Source organism: Girardinichthys multiradiatus, chromosome Y, assembly GCF_021462225.1.
Source record: "Girardinichthys multiradiatus isolate DD_20200921_A chromosome Y, DD_fGirMul_XY1, whole genome shotgun sequence".
Classification (NCBI taxonomy): Eukaryota; Metazoa; Chordata; class Actinopteri; order Cyprinodontiformes; family Goodeidae; genus Girardinichthys; species Girardinichthys multiradiatus.
In genome coordinates this window covers 3,705,376-3,723,326 of record NC_061818.1, presented here as the reverse complement: position 1 = coordinate 3,723,326, position 17,951 = coordinate 3,705,376, and the positions used below count along the sequence as shown (strand labels likewise).

Sequence of the window (17,951 nt, the reverse complement as noted above, 5' to 3'; positions counted from 1 at the left end):
GAAAAAATGTTGCCAAGCTGTTTTATGCACCATATATGGTGTATAAAACAGCTTGGCAACATCACTTGTGGAACTGATTATGCACTTTGAATAGCTCCCATACGGAAGGTGGCATATGCACCAAACTTGGTGTGTATGCGTCCCCCGGACAGCCCCAGGTCTCCAAGAAGTTTGGTGAGTGTAGCTCACTTCCTTCATATAGCTGCCATAGACTCCCATTCATCTGAGAATGTCGGGCACTCAAAATAACTCCAAAACTATAAAGGGCATACAGACCAAACTTGGTGTGTATACTCCCCATGGGGCCCCCCAGGTGTCCCCCAGGTTTGGTGAGTGTAGCTCACTTCTTTCACATATTTGCCATAGACCCCCATTCATTTTCATCCAAGTGTGCAGATGAGTGTGCAGTGTGCAGTCCACCACAAGGTGGCACCCACTCAAGATATGTGTGACATGGCCAGATTCCAGGAGTCAAGTAATTAACATTAATTCTTCTGTGCACTGTGTAAAATCAGCTTATGTTCTTGAGGACAGCAAAGTGACACTGATTGTGGATGAAATTCTGCTGTGCACTGTGTAAAATCAGCTTATGTTCTTGAGGACAGCAAAGTGACACTGATTGTGGATGAAATTCTGCTGTGCACTGTGTAAAATCAGCTTATGTTCTTGAGGACAGCAAAGTGACACTGATTGTGGATGAAATTCTGCTGTGCACTGTGTAAAATCAGCTTATGTTCTTGAGGACAGCAAAGTGACACTGATTGTGGATGAAATTCTGCTGTGCACTGTGTAAAATCAGCTTATGTCATGCATGACAGCCAGATTAGACTCTTTTAGGATCCGATTTGGCTGTGAAATGTGAAGAATCAGCACGTGTGCACAGCCAAGTATGTATGTTCTTGTGACAGGATTTGACAGGACTCTACATCTGCCCTGGATCTCTGCCTCTAGAGCTAGAGGGATGCTGCACCTAACTCACAGTTTAACTCCACACTGAAAACTTACCTGTCTTCAATGGCCATCAACACAGGCTGGAACAAACAGGCTGATAATAAAGTATTTATTGATCATAGAATTGGGAATTTATCTGAATTTAAACTGAGCATATCTTGGTGTGTTATTTGTACTGATACCATCATTGTAATATTGTTGTAATAATTTGGTATATTTTATTTTGGTCTTCTACTTTGGTCTCATATTAATTTCATTTAATTCCCTATCATTACCTCAGGTTGTATTAAATGTACTACACAAACAAGTCGGAATTGAATAGTAAAAAACAATGTCAACATTTTAATAGAACTGGTTAAAAACAGCACACAGAACAAGTAAAAAACCAAACATTCTCAAACAATGCCAAACAAACACTACACTACCTTAAATACAAACTATATTTTGAGGGCCCGCTTGACCCTATCAGACGCCAGCTTTGAACGCAGGAGCCTCACTGTTGCTCTCTTCAGCGGATTTATTTTCACTGTTATTGATGAGCTCCTCGTGTAAGAGGCCGGCTGCCTCTTGCTGGGTGACAAACGCTTCACACTCAGCTGTCTCTGGGCCTTCTCTGCAGAGTCTAGAGAGGAGGAGGAGGAGGAGGAGGAGGAGTCCCCAGACTCCTGATAAGGGACGGGCGTCTCATCCTCCGACTCAGAGTCATCGCTGCTGCTCCTCTCCTCGGCCGATGCTTTGACCCCTGCTTTTGCTGGGGCTTTGCCTTTTGATGGGGCTTTGCCTTTCGCTGGGGCTTTGCCTTTCGCTGGGGCTTTGCCTTTCGCTGGGGCTTTGCCTTTTGATGGGGCTCTCTGTGTGTCCTGAGTAGATCCCCTCGCCCCCGGTGACTGCAGCATGCCAGTCATTACTTGCCTAAGCTGGAGCCCCTGTTTCAGGGTGAGGTTTTGGGTGTAGAAGCGGTCAGCCGTCCTGGTGTCGTGGCACATGGACGTGCTCACCTGCGCCCGCGTGGCAGCCGGCAGATTGGCTTTGGCCTGAACAGGGAAAGCGGATGGAAATCAGCCATGAGCACAACGTGTGTAATTACCGTAGAATGTATGCAAGAAGAGAAAGCTCAGCCATACTTACGCAGTCTGCCAGGGCGGTCCTGATCAACGTAAAGTTGATGTCCCCTTTCAGGTCCATCTTCTTCCACGCCAGCCTCAGGTACCGATTTATGTGTTTAAACGGCTGCTGACCCAGCGTGAAGAGCACATAGGGATTACTGGAGTCCACTCTCTCCTTGACGCTATGCAGCCGTTTAATCCAAGAGAACTCTGCCCTTGTCAGCACCAGACTGGCCTCCCCGAACTGCAGCGTGGTCTTGTGCTCTGCAACCTGCCAGAGTGGAGATAAAAGTGTTAAGAGGGTGCGTGTCTGTCCGCCCTGTGTCAGCAAACAAGCACCGCACTCTCTGCACAGTTCACTTACACGGATCTGGACCCCCTCCTCAGATCCCTCCAGCTCGGCCGTGGCTATGTCGGACTCCCTCATATTGGTAAAAACACTGGGACGGTGGCCGGTCATGCACGCCCAGTACGCACACATGTATCCGTAGAGGACGTAGCGGGCAGCCGTGCGGGAGATGTCCACCTCCACCTCGTCTGATGGAGAGCAGAGAGAGGTCTTTGTGAGACAGAGCCATGACACGGGGACATGCATGCATGCATGCAGGTAGGTAGGTAGGTAGGTGAGAAAATGTGAGAAGAAAAAAAAAAAAAAATCAAGTGAATAACCTACCCAGCAGCTTCTCCACCCTCTCAGGAGCCATCTGGAGGCACTTGAGGATGGTGGCTAATTCGGGGATCCTGGCCATTTTTGCCCGCTTCACTCTGCTCTGGTGTACCATGATAGGCCTGCCGGTGTCCTTGCGGGCCTTTTCCAAATACAGAAGGATCTCCTTCGTCTGATCCCGGGTCAGGCGGCATTGCTGGGGGCGGCAATTCACCATGTACTCCATGAATTGAAATGCGTGGTGAATGTAAAAGCGCAAAGTGGTAATTTCCTTCCCGCTCTGCCCCATCTCGGACACCCATCTGTGGAGTAGAAGGAGGGGGGGGAGAAAGGGTGGAAAGGGGGAGTCAGTGGAAGGCAGGCAGGCAGGCAGGCAGGCAGGCAGGCAGGCAGGCAGGCAGGCAGGCAGGCAGGCAGGCAGGCAGGCATGTGCAGAAAAACAGCAGGTATGTTTAAAGAAAGTGACTTACTTATTGATCCTTTCCACATTGTGGAGGAAGGTCCAGTCGCTGATTTTGTGTTGGCCCTGCGACATGTAGTGAAGGAAGGCCTTCACGCGGCTCACCCGTGATTTAGCAGCCTCAATCATTTTCGGGGTGGCCTGGGTGCTGGTGTGGAAGTCCCGAAAACGCTTCAGGTATAACTCTGAAATGACAGGGGTGGGAGAGAAAGTTTATATGTAGCATAAGCCGTCTATTCGATACAAATCAATTCAGTTTTATTGATATAGCGCCAATTCACAACACATGTCGTCTCAAGGCACTTCACACACAACAGTAGGGTTCATACATTCCAGTTAATCCTAATCATTGAACAGTGCAGTCAGATTCAGTTATTTATTCAAATTGGATAAAAAGTTTTTTCTATCTAAGGAAACACAGCAGATTGCATCCAGTCAGTGACTTGCAGCATTCACTCCTCCTGGATGAGACAGCGGAGAGGAAAAACATTCTTTTTTTTTTTTAACAGGAAGAAACCTCCAGCAGAACCAGGCTCAGTGTGAGCGGCCATCTGCCACGACCCACTGGGGGTTTGAGAGAACAGAGCAGAGACACAAAAAGAACACAGAAGCACTGATCCAGGAGTACTTTCTATGGGAAGGAAAAGTCAATATTAATGGATGTAGCTCCTTTAGTCGTTTCACCTAGAAAGAAAGAACAGATAAACTCTGAGCAAGTTTTCAAGGTTAGAGTCTGAAAGAGAGCACATAGAGTTAGTCACAGTAGAAGCTCAGTCAGTAGCCATGTCTAGGAGAGAGAAAGGGTTAAACACTAAAAGACAGGGCCATGTGGATCATCGGTAGAGGGTGAGCATTAAGTTGTTGCCAGCAGAAGCTCGGACAATTGCCCTCTCCAGAAAGGTGTCACAGGGAGACACAGAGTCAGGCCAGGTGTAGCTTCTAGGAAGAGAAAAGAGAGAACCAGGTTAAAAGCTGAAATAACAGCAAACAATGCGAAATTGGAGAGTAGTGTGAGAATGTAGCAAAGAGGGTGAAAGTGGTCATCATGTCCTCCAGCAGCCTAAGCCTATAGCAGCATAATTACACAGATAGTTTCAGTTCAGATTATTTAGTTAAGCAAGTTATTTACAACAACGTCGTCTCAAGGAACCCCACAAAGGGTCCCACCGATGCTCATTGTTATACTAAAAACCACAACGATTGGGATACCTCCCTCTGTCAGACTGATTATAACCATTGGAAAAGAGAAGGGGTCATACAGGTAGCAGAAATGGAGGGTGTGTTTGCACCTCAACCATAACTGAGCCGGTTTAGGCTCAACCTGACTCCCCCTTACTCCAACCAACAGGGAGGGAAGAAGACGGAGGGAAAAAATAAGGAAGATAGCTCAGGATAAACTAAGCCACTCTAACTATAAGCTTTATCAAAAAGGAAAGTTTTAAGCCTAGCCTTAAAAGTAGACAGGGTGTCTGCCTCACGGACTAAAACTGGGAGCTGGTTACACAGGAGAGGAGTCTGATAACTAAAGGATCTGCCTCCCATTCTACTTCTAGAGACTCTAGGAACCACCAGTAAACCTGCAGTCTGAGAACAAAGTGCTCTGTTAGGAACATATGGACCAATCAGATCTCTGATGTATGATGGAGCTAGATCATTAAGGGCTTTATATGTGAGGAGGAGAATTTTAAATTCTATTCTGGATTTAACAGGGAGCCAATGAAGGGAAGCTAAAATAGGAGAAATATGATCTCTCTTTTTAATTTTCATCAGAACTCTTGCTGCAGCATTTTGAATCAGCTGAAGGCTTTTCACTGCATTTTGTGGACATCCTGATAGTAAAGAATTACAATAGTCCAGCCTTGAAGTAACAAATGCATGGACTAGTTTTTCTGTGTCACTCCTAGATAGGATATTTCTAATTCTGGCAATGTTCTGGAGGTGAAAGAATGAAAATCCTAGAAACCTGTTTAATATGGGATTTAAATGACAGAGAATTGGCCAAAGTACTGAGCCCTGTGGCACTACACAATTAACCCTGGAGTTTAAAGATGATTTGTCACTTACATGAACAAACTGGAATCTGTCAGACAGATAAGATTTAAACCAGCCTAGCGCTGTTCCCCTGATCCCTACAGCATATTGCAGCCTTTCTAAGAGACTACAAGGTACTGACTGAAAGGTCTGTGGTGTGTGTGTGTGTGTGTGTGTGTGTGTGTGTGTGTGTGTGTGTGTGCGTGTGTGTGTGTGTGTGTGTGTGTGTGTGCGTGTGTGTGCGTGTGTGTGCGTGTGTGTGTCTAGGGGGGACTCACCCATAGATTCTGGAAGGATTATGCGCCTCATCAAGTTGCCCTTTCCTGTTCCAGCTGACCAAGAGAAGGATGCTGGGCCCGCAGTCTCTTTTTCCTCCTCTGCTCCTATCGCATGAGTTGGCAACACAATCTGCTCTCTCGCTCCAGGGATCTGGATCACCTCCTTCGGGGTGGGGAGGTTGGATGGTGCAGCTGAGGTGGTGGTCTCCTGCTCTTCAGTGACCTGGGAGAAAGAGTGAGTGAGAGATTTACTTTCAAATGCATTCACTGTGGATCTCTCATCCACTCACAGAATGGTCCACCTCTCCAGAAACCAGTGCCTGACAGATGACCTTCTCACCTGTGATTCTGCACCGGAATGCGGCTCCAATTGGCCGCTGGTGGATGCCGCCTCAGTCCTGTTTCTCTTAACCTGTCACACACAAACACACATACTACGTCAGTTACATGACCCTTCACCCCCGACTCAGAAAAGCCCCCCACAAATAACAAGCAAAGCCTACCTTTTGAGCAGTGGGAGCGTGCTGCCTCCTAAGACTGGCCACCAATCTTTTTAAAGTGGTTATCGTCTGCTGCTGCTGCTCCAACCTAGACTCCAGGTCCACCCTGATCTTCGCCATGGTGTCCAGCTCAGATTTGTAGCTGATATGAAAATCACAATCACTTTAAGCTGCATTTCTCTATTATTTCCTCTCTTGAAGATGAATTAATAATGATAATTAATTGATGACCTTTTCAAATGTTCTGCGCAGGGAGCACTGCAGCACACCGGGTCTGGAGTGGAACTAGGCTGCTGCTGCACCGCCACCTGGCCAGCCGGCGCGTACAGGTCTTCCAGCTCCCTCTTGTCAAAGTCTGAGACCATGGCTGGAGTGCTCATTGACGCGCGCAGCTCCCCCAGCAGGAGCCTTGCCTGGACCGTCCTGGCACGGGCCAGCATCTCCTCTTTGTGGGTCTGAGACAGCTCACTGTGTGTGTTTTTAATGTGTCTATCCAGGTGGTGACCAGGGCTGTACTTACAGCCCTGCACAGGACACGGGCAGGAACGAATATTGACATGTCCCGTTGCCCACTTCACCAAGATGGACCTCTCTTTTAAATTGACACATCTGTGAGCCGCCTTCAGGTGCCGGGCAACGTTCAAGTATGCGCAATTACACATCGGGCACCTAACCTCCCTCTTGTCAGACATGGTCTAAACTGGGGTGGAAAATCAATAAATCAATAAATCAATAAATAAAACGGGGACAGTGTACGTGAGTCACAAAGCATTTTTTTAACAATTACAACTTTTAAACAACAGTCAGTGTGTAGCCATTCATTCGCAGCACTTTGTCGCTGCTCAGACACGTTTTAAACGGGAAAAAATAGAAAACAAAACCGGGACAGTGTACGTGAGTCACAAAGCATTTTTTAACAATTACAACTTTTAAACAACAGTCAGTGTGTAGCCATTCATTCGCTCGCAGCACTTCGGCGATTTTAAGCAAAAACAACAACTGAAAAACAGCAACTTGGTGTGTACTTACAGCCACTGGAAACAATAGCAAACGTGTTGTTTTAAAAGCTCGTTCGAAATCTGCTCTTCTTTGGGGCAAACCTGCTTGCTTAGTCACCGTGATAATGCTCTCTAAGATGGCGCCGGCTGCTCTTGTTTTCGGAAAATACAAGCCCCGCCCCCAGCGATCTCCGCGAACATTGAGGCGTACTTTGTGCAGAAAGTAGATCCCGTTGAATTAAAGAAAAAAACTCCATGAAACGGATCAGGAAAATAACGGCAGGCTTTTAAAAGCTTCAAATGGTTAAAGTGTGGTTAAATGTGCGTGATTTATGGTGGATCAATGAGCTGTTAACTACATGCGCAGCTCTACGTGGGAGCAGCAGCTGTTAAATGTGTACTGAGAAGTATGCATTACAGCTCAGCTGATTGCCTAATAAACCTCCATGAAAAAGCTCAGAACCATAGGTATAGGCTTTTGAAAGCTTTAAAAACCTTAAAGTGTGGTTAAATGTGCCTGATTTATGGTGGATCACTTACTTAATAATTATGTGAGCAGCGCTAGATGCGTTGCGTTTAAGGGGGACTGGGAAAAAAGGCATAAGCAGATCAGATTGCATTAATAGAAACCAGATCAGCTGATTGCCTAATAAACCTCCATGAAAAAGCTCAGAACCATAGGTATAGGCTTTTGAAAGCTTTAAAAACCTTAAAGTGTGGTTAAATGTGACTGATTTATGGTGGATCACTTACTTAATAATTATGTGAGCAGCGCTAGATGCGTTGCGTTTAAGGGGGACTGGGAAAAAAGGCATAAGCAGATCAGATTGCATTAATAGAAACCAGATCAGCTGATTGCCTAATAAACCTCCATGAAAAAGCTCAGAACCATAGGTATAGGCTTTTGAAAGCTTTAAAAACCTTAAAGTGTGGTTAAATGTGACTGATTTATGGTGGATCACTTACTTAATAATTATGTGAGCAGCGCTAGATGCAGTGGGCAAAACGGTGTCGCTTTACCAAATGGGTGTCTTTTCAGCTCTTGTTTTATGACCTGTAGCATTTTCTCCACTTCAATTGCACACTGCGCATCTTCTACTTGTTCTGATCGAAAGTCTCTTGACCTTAGTCGCGTATGACGCACCTGAAAGGAAATAGCTAGTAGAAGGTGCTAGGCATCTGTGCTTTCACACACTGGTAGAGGCTTTAAATGGGATGCTGAGCTGTGAATTTGGTCCAGATCGGGCAAAGCGTTGTGGAGTTACGAGGTGTCAAAGGTGCTGAGCGGACCAAAATTCACCCTCGCCGTTTCCAGCAGAAACGTCCGAGCGACACCGGATCGACGTTTTCACGCTCTGTACGAACCCCCGAGACACATTTGTGAAAATCAGCCCAATAGGCCAACGGTGGTCAAATCCACAAACCCCAGATAGTCCTCTCAGGTTCAGAGAGCAACAGAGGACTGCTCACAGGTGGATGGGAGGAGGGGGTGCTGGAAGCTTTAACGCACGGCCACCAAATTTTACACACATGTTCTCGGCCGCATAGGTGACGCATTCTGTCATTTTGGTGTCTCTAGCCACTTCGGGGGCCGGGGGACGCGAGTTTGAAATGTGTGCCTTATTGCTCACGCAGTGTGTTTGGGCCCCTAGCTTCGCATAGGAGTGTTTGTTCTGCACATGCTTGGTACCGTTGGAAAGGGCAGATTCTCACGAACAAAACGAGACCATCCATGTCTTCCTACACCACTGCATTCTCCTGCGAAAAGCCTAAAACGGTCCGCAGGTTCGTTTTGGCCTTATCAGCCAGGGACACGCTCACGCAGTGTGTTTGGGCCCCTAGCTTCGCATAGGAGTGTTTGTTCTGCACATGCTTGGTACCGTTGGAAAGGGCAGCATCTCACGAACAAAACGGGACCATCCATGTCTTCCTACACCACTGCATTCTCCTGCGAAAAGCCTAAAACGGTCCGCAGGTTCGTTTGGGCCTTATCAGCCAGGGACACGCTCACGCAGTGTGTTTGGGCCCCTAGCTTCGCATAGGAGTGTTTGTTCTGCACATGCTTGGTACCGTTGGAAAGGGCAGCATCTGACGAACAAAACGGGACCATCCATGTCTTCCTACACCACTGCATTCTCCCGCGAAAAGCCTAAAACGGTCCGCAGGTTCGTTTGGGCCTTGCACAAGGTGGATACAGGGGACATCTAGTGGAAGGTGCTAGGCATCTGTGCTTTCACACACTGGTAGAGGCTTTAAATGGGATGCTGAGCTGTGAATTTGGTCCAGATCGGGCAAAGCGTTGTGGAGTTACGAGGTGTCAAAGGTGCTGAGCGGACCAAAATTCACCCTCGCCGTTTCCAGCAGAAACGTCCGAGCGACACCGGATCGACGTTTTCACGCTCTGTACGAACCCCAGAGACACATTTGTGAAAATCAGCCCAATAGGCCAACGGTGGTCAAATCCACAAACCCCAGATAGTCCTCTCAGGTTCAGAGAGCAACAGAGGACTGCTCACAGGTGGATGGGAGGAGGGAGTGCTGGAAGCTTTAACGCACGGCCACCAAATTTTACACACATGTTCTCGGCCGCATAGGTGACGCATTCTGTCATTTTGGTGTCTCTAGCCACTTCGGGGGCCGGGGGACGCGAGTTTGAAATGTGTGCCTTATTGCTCACGCAGTGTGTTTGGGCCCCTAGCTTCGCATAGGAGTGTTTGTTCTGCACATGCTTGGTACCGTTGGAAAGGGCAGATTCTGACGAACAAAACGGGACCATCCATGTCTTCCTACACCACTGCATTCTCCTGCGAAAAGCCTAAAACGGTCCGCAGGTTCGTTTGGGCCTTATCAGCCAGGGACACGCTCACGCAGTGTGTTTGGGCCCCTAGCTTCGCATAGGAGTGTTTGTTCTGCACATGCTTGGTACCGTTGGAAAGGGCAGCATCTGACGAACAAAACGGGACCATCCATGTCTTCCTACACCACTGCATTCTCCTGCGAAAAGCCTAAAACGGTCCGCAGGTTCGTTTTGGCCTTATCAGCCAGGGACACGCTCACGCAGTGTGTTTGGGCCCCTAGCTTCGCATAGGAGTGTTTGTTCTGCACATGCTTGGTACCGTTGGAAAGGGCAGCATCTCACGAACAAAACGAGACCATCCATGTCTTCCTACACCACTGCATTCTCCTGCGAAAAGCCTAAAACGGTCCGCAGGTTCGTTTGGGCCTTATCAGCCAGGGACACGCTCACGCAGTGTGTTTGGGCCCCTAGCTTCGCATAGGAGTGTTTGTTCTGCACATGCTTGGTACCGTTGGAAAGGGCAGCATCTGACGAACAAAACGGGACCATCCATGTCTTCCTACACCACTGCATTCTCCTGCGAAAAGCCTAAAACGGTCCGCAGGTTCGTTTGGGCCTTATCAGCCAGGGACACGCTCAAGCAGTGTGTTTGGGCCCCTAGCTTCGCATAGGAGTGTTTGTTCTGCACATGCTTGGTACCGTTGGAAAGGGCAGCATCTCACGAACAAAACGAGACCATCCATGTCTTCCTACACCACTGCATTCTCCTGCGAAAAGCCTAAAACGGTCCGCAGGTTCGTTTGGGCCTTATCAGCCAGGGACACGCTCACGCAGTGTGTTTGGGCCCCTAGCTTCGCATAGGAGTGTTTGTTCTGCACATGCTTGGTACCGTTGGAAAGGGCAGCATCTGACGAACAAAACGGGACCATCCATGTCTTCCTACACTACTGCATTCTCCCGCGAAAAGCCTAAAACGGTCCGCAGGTTCGTTTGGGCCTTGCACAAGGTGGATACAGGGGACATCTAGTGGAAGGTGCTAGGCATCTGTGCTTTCACACACTGGTAGAGGCTTTAAATGGGATGCTGAGCTGTGAATTTGGTCCAGATCGGGCAAAGCGTTGTGGAGTTACGAGGTGTCAAAGGTGCTGAGCGGACCAAAATTCACCCTCGCCGTTTCCAGCAGAAACGTCCGAGCGACACCGGATCGACGTTTTCACGCTCTGTATGAACCCCCGAGACACATTTGTGAAAATCAGCCCAATAGTGCCATTCTCAGCACTCTCTCTCTCTGTCGGTCGGCCATTTTGAAAAAATGTTGCCAAGCTGTTTTATGCACCATATATGGTGTATAAAACAGCTTGGCAACATGACTTGTGGAACATTTGCCACAGGCTCCTGGTCGTACAGGGGGACAATTAAACATTTCTCCAGCTTCAGTTCCTGCTAGCAGGGTTCCAGAAACATGCATTAAAGCTTAAAATGTTCCTTTTAATATAACCTTTTCAACGGTACCATGCATCCTGGAGGTTTTGCCAGCTGCTGTGGACATTCTCAGCACTCTCTCTCTCTGTCGGTCGGCCATTTTGAAAAAATGTTGCCAAGCTGTTTTATGCACCATATATGGTGTATAAAACAGCTTGGCAACATGACTTGTGGAACATTTGCCATACATTATGGAAGGTGTCAGGCAAGTGGCCCAAGTTTACCCAGGGCCCAGTGCCTGAAACCTGGGTACACTTGGCCGGACCACCCCTTGCGTGGGGACCACCAGTTGTGATTTTGGTGAAATTGGGCAGGCAAGTGGCCCAAGTTTACCCAGGGCCCTGTGCATGAAACCTGGGTACCTGGGTGCCAGCTGCTGTGGACATTCTCAACACTCTCTCTGTCGGTCGGCCATTTTGAAAAAATGTTGCCAAGCTGTTTTATGCACCATATATGGTGTATAAAACAGCTTGGCAACATGACTTGTGGAACATTTGCCACAGGCTCCTGGTCGTACAGGGGGACAATTAAACATTTCTCCAGCTTCAGTTCTGGCTAGCAGGGTTCCAGAAACATGCATTAAAGCTTAAAATGTTCCTTTTAATATAACCTTTTCAACGGTACCATGCATCCTGGAGGTTTTGCCAGCTGCTGTGGACATTCTCAGCACTCTCTCTCTCTGTCGGTCGGCCATTTTGAAAAAATGTTGCCAAGCTGTTTTATACACCATATATGGTGCATAAAACAGCTTGGCAACATGACTTGTGGAACATTTGCCATACATTATGGAAGGTGTCAGGCAAGTGGCCCAAGTTTACCCAGGGCCCAGTGCCTGAAACCTGGGTACACTTGGCCGGACCACCCCTTGCGTGGGGACCACCAGTTGTGATTTTGGTGAAATTGGGCAGGCAAGTGGCCCAAGTTTACCCAGGGCCCTGTGCATGAAACCTGGGTACCTGGGTGCCAGCTGCTGTGGACATTCTCAACACTCTCTCTGTTGGTCAGCCATTTTGAAAAATGTTGCCAAGCTGTTTTATGCACCATATATGGTGTATAAAACAGCTTGGCAACATGACTTGTGGAACATTTGCCACAGGCTCCTGGTCGTACAGGGGGACAATTAAACATTTCTCCAGCTTCAGTTCTGGCTAGCAGGGTCCCAGAAACATGCATTAAAGCTTAAAATGTTCCTTTTAATATAACCTTTTCAACGGTACCATGCATCCTGGAGGTTTTGCCAGCTGCTGTGGACATTCTCAGCACTCTCTCACTCTGTCGGTCGGCCATTTTGAAAAAATGTTGCCAAGCTGTTTTATGCACCATATATGGTGTATAAAACAGCTTGGCAACATCACTTGTGGAACATTTGCCATACAGGCTCCTGGTCGTACAGGGGGACAATTAAACATTTCTCCAGCTTCAGTTCCTGCTAGCAGGGTTCCAGAAACATGCATTAAAGCTTAAAATGTTCCTTTTAATATAACCTTTTCAACGGTACCATGCATCCTGGAGGTTTTGCCAGCTGCTGTGGACATTCTCAGCACTCTCTCTCTCTGTCGGTCGGCCATTTTGAAAAAATGTTGCCAAGCTGTTTTATGCACCATATATGGTGTATAAAACAGCTTGGCAACATGACTTGTGGAACATTTGCCACAGGCTCCTGGTCGTACAGGGGGACAATTAAACATTTCTCCAGCTTCAGTTCCTGCTAGCAGGGTTCCAGAAACATGCATTAAAGCTTAAAATGTTCCTTTTAATATAACCTTTTCAACGGTACCATGCATCCTGGAGGTTTTGCCAGCTGCTGTGGACATTCTCAGCACTCTCTCTCTCTGTCGGTCGGCCATTTTGAAAAAATGTTGCCAAGCTGTTTTATGCACCATATATGGTGTATAAAACAGCTTGGCAACATGACTTGTGGAACATTTGCCATACATTATGGAAGGTGTCAGGCAAGTGGCCCAAGTTTACCCAGGGCCCAGTGCCTGAAACCTGGGTACACTTGGCCGGACCTCCACCCCTTGGGGACCACCAGTTGTGATTTTGGTTGAAATTGGCCAGGCAAGTGGCCCAAGTTTACCCAGGGCCCAGTGCCTGAAACCTGGGTACACTTGGCCGGACCACCCCTTGCGTGGGGACCACCAGTTGTGATTTTGGTGAAATTGGGCAGGCAAGTGGCCCAAGTTTACCCAGGGCCCTGTGCATGAAACCTGGGTACCTGGGTGCCAGCTGCTGTGGACATTCTCAACACTCTCTCTGTTGGTCAGCCATTTTGAAAAATGTTGCCAAGCTGTTTTATGCACCATATATGGTGTATAAAACAGCTTGGCAACATGACTTGTGGAACATTTGCCACAGGCTCCTGGTCGTACAGGGGGACAATTAAACATTTCTCCAGCTTCAGTTCTGGCTAGCAGGGTTCCAGAAACATGCATTAAAGCTTAAAATGTTCCTTTTAATATAACCTTTTCAACGGTACCATGCATCCTGGAGGTTTTGCCAGCTGCTGTGGACATTCTCAGCACTCTCTCTCTCTGTCGGTCGGCCATTTTGAAAAAATGTTGCCAAGCTGTTTTATGCACCATATATGGTGTATAAAACAGCTTGGCAACATGACTTGTGGAACATTTGCCATACATTATGGAAGGTGTCAGGCAAGTGGCCCAAGTTTACCCAGGGCCCAGTGCCTGAAACCTGGGTACACTTGGCCGGACCACCCCTTGCGTGGGGACCACCAGTTGTGATTTTGGTTGAAATTGGGCAGGCAAGTGGCCCAAGTTTACCCAGGGCCCAGTGCCTGAAACCTGGGTACACTTGGCCGGACCACCCCTTGCGTGGGGACCACCAGTTGTGATTTTGGTTGAAATTTGGCAGGCAAGTGGCCCAAGTTTACCCAGGGCCCAGTGCCTGAAACCTGGGTAAACTTGGCCAGACCACCCCTTGGGGACCACCAGTTGTGATTTTGGTTAAATTGGGCAGGCAAGTGGCCCGAGTTTACCCAGGGCCCAGTGCCTGAAACCTGGGTACACTTGGCCGGACCACCCCTTGCGTGGGGACCACCAGTTGTGATTTTGGTTGAACTTGTGCAGGCAAGTGGCCCAAGTTTACCCAGGGCCCAGTGCCTGAAACCTGGGTACACTTGGCCGGACCACCCCTTGCGTGGGGACCACCAGTTGTGATTTTGGTTAAATTGGGCAGGCAAGTGGCCCGAGTTTACCCAGGGCCCAGTGCCTGAAACCTGGGTACACTTGGCCGGACCACCCCTTGGGGACCACCAGTTGTGATTTTGGTTGAACTTGTGCAGGCAAGTGGCCCAAGTTTACCCAGGGCCCAGTGCCTGAAACCTGGGTACCTGGGTGCCAGCTGCTGTGGACATTCTCAACACTCTCTCTGTCGGTCGGCCATTTTGAAAAAATGTTGCCAAGCTGTTTTATGCACCATATATGGTGTATAAAACAGCTTGGCAACATGACTTGTGGAACATTTGCCACAGGCTCCTGGTCGTACAGGGGGACAATTAAACATTTCTCCAGCTTCAGTTCTGGCTAGCAGGGTTCCAGAAACATGCATTAAAGCTTAAAATGTTCCTTTTAATATAACCTTTTCAACGGTACCATGCATCCTGGAGGTTTTGCCAGCTGCTGTGGACATTCTCAGCACTCTCTCTCTCTGTCGGTCGGCCATTTTGAAAAAATGTTGCCAAGCTGTTTTATGCACCATATATGGTGTATAAAACAGCTTGGCAACATGACTTGTGGAACATTTGCCATACATTATGGAAGGTGTCAGGCAAGTGGCCCGAGTTTACCCAGGGCCCAGTGCCTGAAACCTGGGTACACTTGGCCGGACCACCCCTTGCGTGGGGACCACCAGTTGTGATTTTGGTGAAATTGGGCAGGCAAGTGGCCCAAGTTTACCCAGGGCCCTGTGCATGAAACCTGGGTACCTGGGTGCCAGCTGCTGTGGACAGTCTCAGCACTCTCTCTCTCTGTCGGTCAGCCATTTTGAAAAATGTTGCCAAGCTGTTATATGCACCATATATGGTGTATAAAACAGCTTGGCAACATGACTTGTGGAACATTTGCCACAGGCTCCTGGTCGTACAGGGGGACAATTAAACATTTCTCCAGCTTCAGTTCTGGCTAGCAGGGTTCCAGAAACATGCATTAAAGCTTAAAATGTTCCTTTTAATATAACCTTTTCAACGGTACCATGCATCCTGGAGGTTTTGCCAGCTGCTGTGGACATTCTCAGCACTCTCTCTCTCTGTCGGTCGGCCATTTTGAAAAAATGTTGCCAAGCTGTTTTATGCACCATATATGGTGTATAAAACAGCTTGGCAACATGACTTGTGGAACATTTGCCATACATTATGGAAGGTGTCAGGCAAGTGGCCCAAGTTTACCCAGGGCCCAGTGCCTGAAACCTGGGTACACTTGGCCGGACCTCCACCCCTTGGGGACCACCAGTTGTGATTTTGGTTGAAATTGGCCAGGCAAGTGGCCCAAGTTTACCCAGGGCCCAGTGCCTGAAACCTGGGTACATTTGGCCGGACCACCCCTTGCGTGGGGACCACCAGTTGTGATTTTGGTGAAATTGGGCAGGCAAGTGGCCCAAGTTTACCCAGGGCCCTGTGCATGAAACCTGGGTACCTGGGTGCCAGCTGCTGTGGACATTCTCAACACTCTCTCTGTCGGTCGGCCATTTTGAAAAAATGTTGCCAAGCTGTTTTATGCACCATATATGGTGCATAAAACAGCTTGGCAACATGACTTGTGGAACATTTGCCACAGGCTCCTGGTCGTACAGGGGGACAATTAAACATTTCTCCAGCTTCAGTTCCTGCTAGCAGGGTTCCAGAAACATGCATTAAAGCTTAAAATGTTCCTTTTAATATAACCTTTTCAACGGTACCATGCATCCTGGAGGTTTTGCCAGCTGCTGTGGACATTCTCAGCACTCTCTCTCTCTGTCGGTCGGCCATTTTGAAAAAATGTTGCCAAGCTGTTTTATACACCATATATGGTGCATAAAACAGCTTGGCAACATGACTTGTGGAACATTTGCCATACATTATGGAAGGTGTCAGGCAAGTGGCCCAAGTTTACCCAGGGCCCAGTGCCTGAAACCTGGGTACACTTGGCCGGACCACCCCTTGCGTGGGGACCACCAGTTGTGATTTTGGTGAAATTGGGCAGGCAAGTGGCCCAAGTTTACCCAGGGCCCTGTGCATGAAACCTGGGTACCTGGGTGCCAGCTGCTGTGGACATTCTCAACACTCTCTCTGTCAGTCGGCCATTTTGAAAAAATGTTGCCAAGCTGTTTTATGCACCATATATGGTGTATAAAACAGCTTGGCAACATGACTTGTGGAACATTTGCCACAGGCTCCTGGTCGTACAGGGGGACAATTAAACATTTCTCCAGCTTCAGTTCCTGCTAGCAGGGTTCCAGAAACATGCATTAAAGCTTAAAATGTTCCTTTTAATATAACCTTTTCAACGGTACCATGCATCCTGGAGGTTTTGCCAGCTGCTGTGGACATTCTCAGCACTCTCTCTCTCTGTCGGTCGGCCATTTTGAAAAAATGTTGCCAAGCTGTTTTATGCACCATATATGGTGTATAAAACAGCTTGGCAACATGACTTGTGGAACATTTGCCATACATTATGGAAGGTGTCAGGCAAGTGGCCCGAGTTTACCCAGGGCCCAGTGCCTGAAACCTGGGTACACTTGGCCGGACCTCCACCCCTTGGGGACCACCAGTTGTGATTTTGGTTGAAATTGGGCAGGCAAGTGGCCCAAGTTTACCCAGGGCCCAGTGCCTGAAACCTGGGTACACTTGGCCGGACCACCCCTTGCGTGGGGACCACCAGTTGTGATTTTGGTTAAATTGGGCAGGCAAGTGGCCCCGAGTTTACCCAGGGCCCTGTGCATGAAACCTGGGTACCTGGGTGCCAGCTGCTGTGGACATTCTCAACACTCTCTCTGTCGGTCAGCCATTTTGAAAAAAAAAAATAAAAAAAAATGTTGCCAAGCTGTTTTATGCACCATATATGGTGTATAAAACAGCTTGGCAACATGACTTGTGGAACATTTGCCACAGGCTCCTGGTCGTACAGGGGGACAATTAAACATTTCTCCAGCTTCAGTTCTGGCTAGCAGGGTTCCAGAAACATGCATTAAAGCTTAAAATGTTCCTTTTAATATAACCTTTTCAACGGTACCATGCATCCTGGAGGTTTTGCCAGCTGCTGTGGACATTCTCAGCACTCTCTCTCTCTCTGTCGGTCGGCCATTTTGAAAAAATGTTGCCAAGCTGTTTTATGCACCATATATGGTGTATAAAACAGCTTGGCAACATGACTTGTGGAACATTTGCCATACATTATGGAAGGTGTCAGGCAAGTGGCCCAAGTTTACCCAGGGCCCAGTGCCTGAAACCTGGGTACACTTGGCCGGACCTCCACCCCTTGGGGACCACCAGTTGTGATTTTGGTTGAAATTGGCCAGGCAAGTGGCCCAAGTTTACCCAGGGCCCAGTGCCTGAAACCTGGGTACACTTGGCCGAACCACCCCTTGCGTGGGGACCACCAGTTGTGATTTTGGTGAAATTGGGCAGGCAAGTGGCCCCGAGTTTACCCAGGGCCCTGTGCATGAAACCTGGGTACCTGGGTGCCA

The 17,951-nt window shown here is 48.3% G+C and overlaps 1 protein-coding gene and 1 long non-coding RNA gene across 2 annotated transcripts; both read right to left on the bottom strand.

The window, feature by feature from the left end:
* Nucleotides 1-1,265: 1,265 nt before the first annotated feature.
* On the bottom strand, nucleotides 1,266-7,162 carry LOC124863786. Its single transcript, XM_047358272.1, has 10 exons — nucleotides 7,023-7,162; nucleotides 6,225-6,693; nucleotides 5,997-6,135; nucleotides 5,834-5,905; nucleotides 5,494-5,716; nucleotides 3,195-3,369; nucleotides 2,731-3,026; nucleotides 2,422-2,594; nucleotides 2,080-2,328; nucleotides 1,266-1,985 (listed from the first exon to the last, which is right to left on the bottom strand). The coding sequence occupies exons 2-10, from the start codon at nucleotides 6,683-6,685 to the stop codon at nucleotides 1,389-1,391; spliced, it is 2,385 nt and encodes a 794-aa protein (XP_047214228.1). The 5' UTR covers nucleotides 6,686-6,693; nucleotides 7,023-7,162; the 3' UTR covers nucleotides 1,266-1,388.
* An 8,308-nt stretch (nucleotides 7,163-15,470) lies between these two features.
* Nucleotides 15,471-16,952, bottom strand: LOC124864638. The gene is made up of 2 exons (XR_007037331.1): nucleotides 15,826-16,952; nucleotides 15,471-15,716 (listed from the first exon to the last, which is right to left on the bottom strand). It is a non-coding gene; the product is annotated as an uncharacterized LOC124864638 (long non-coding RNA).
* Between the last annotated feature and the right edge of the window lie 999 nt (nucleotides 16,953-17,951).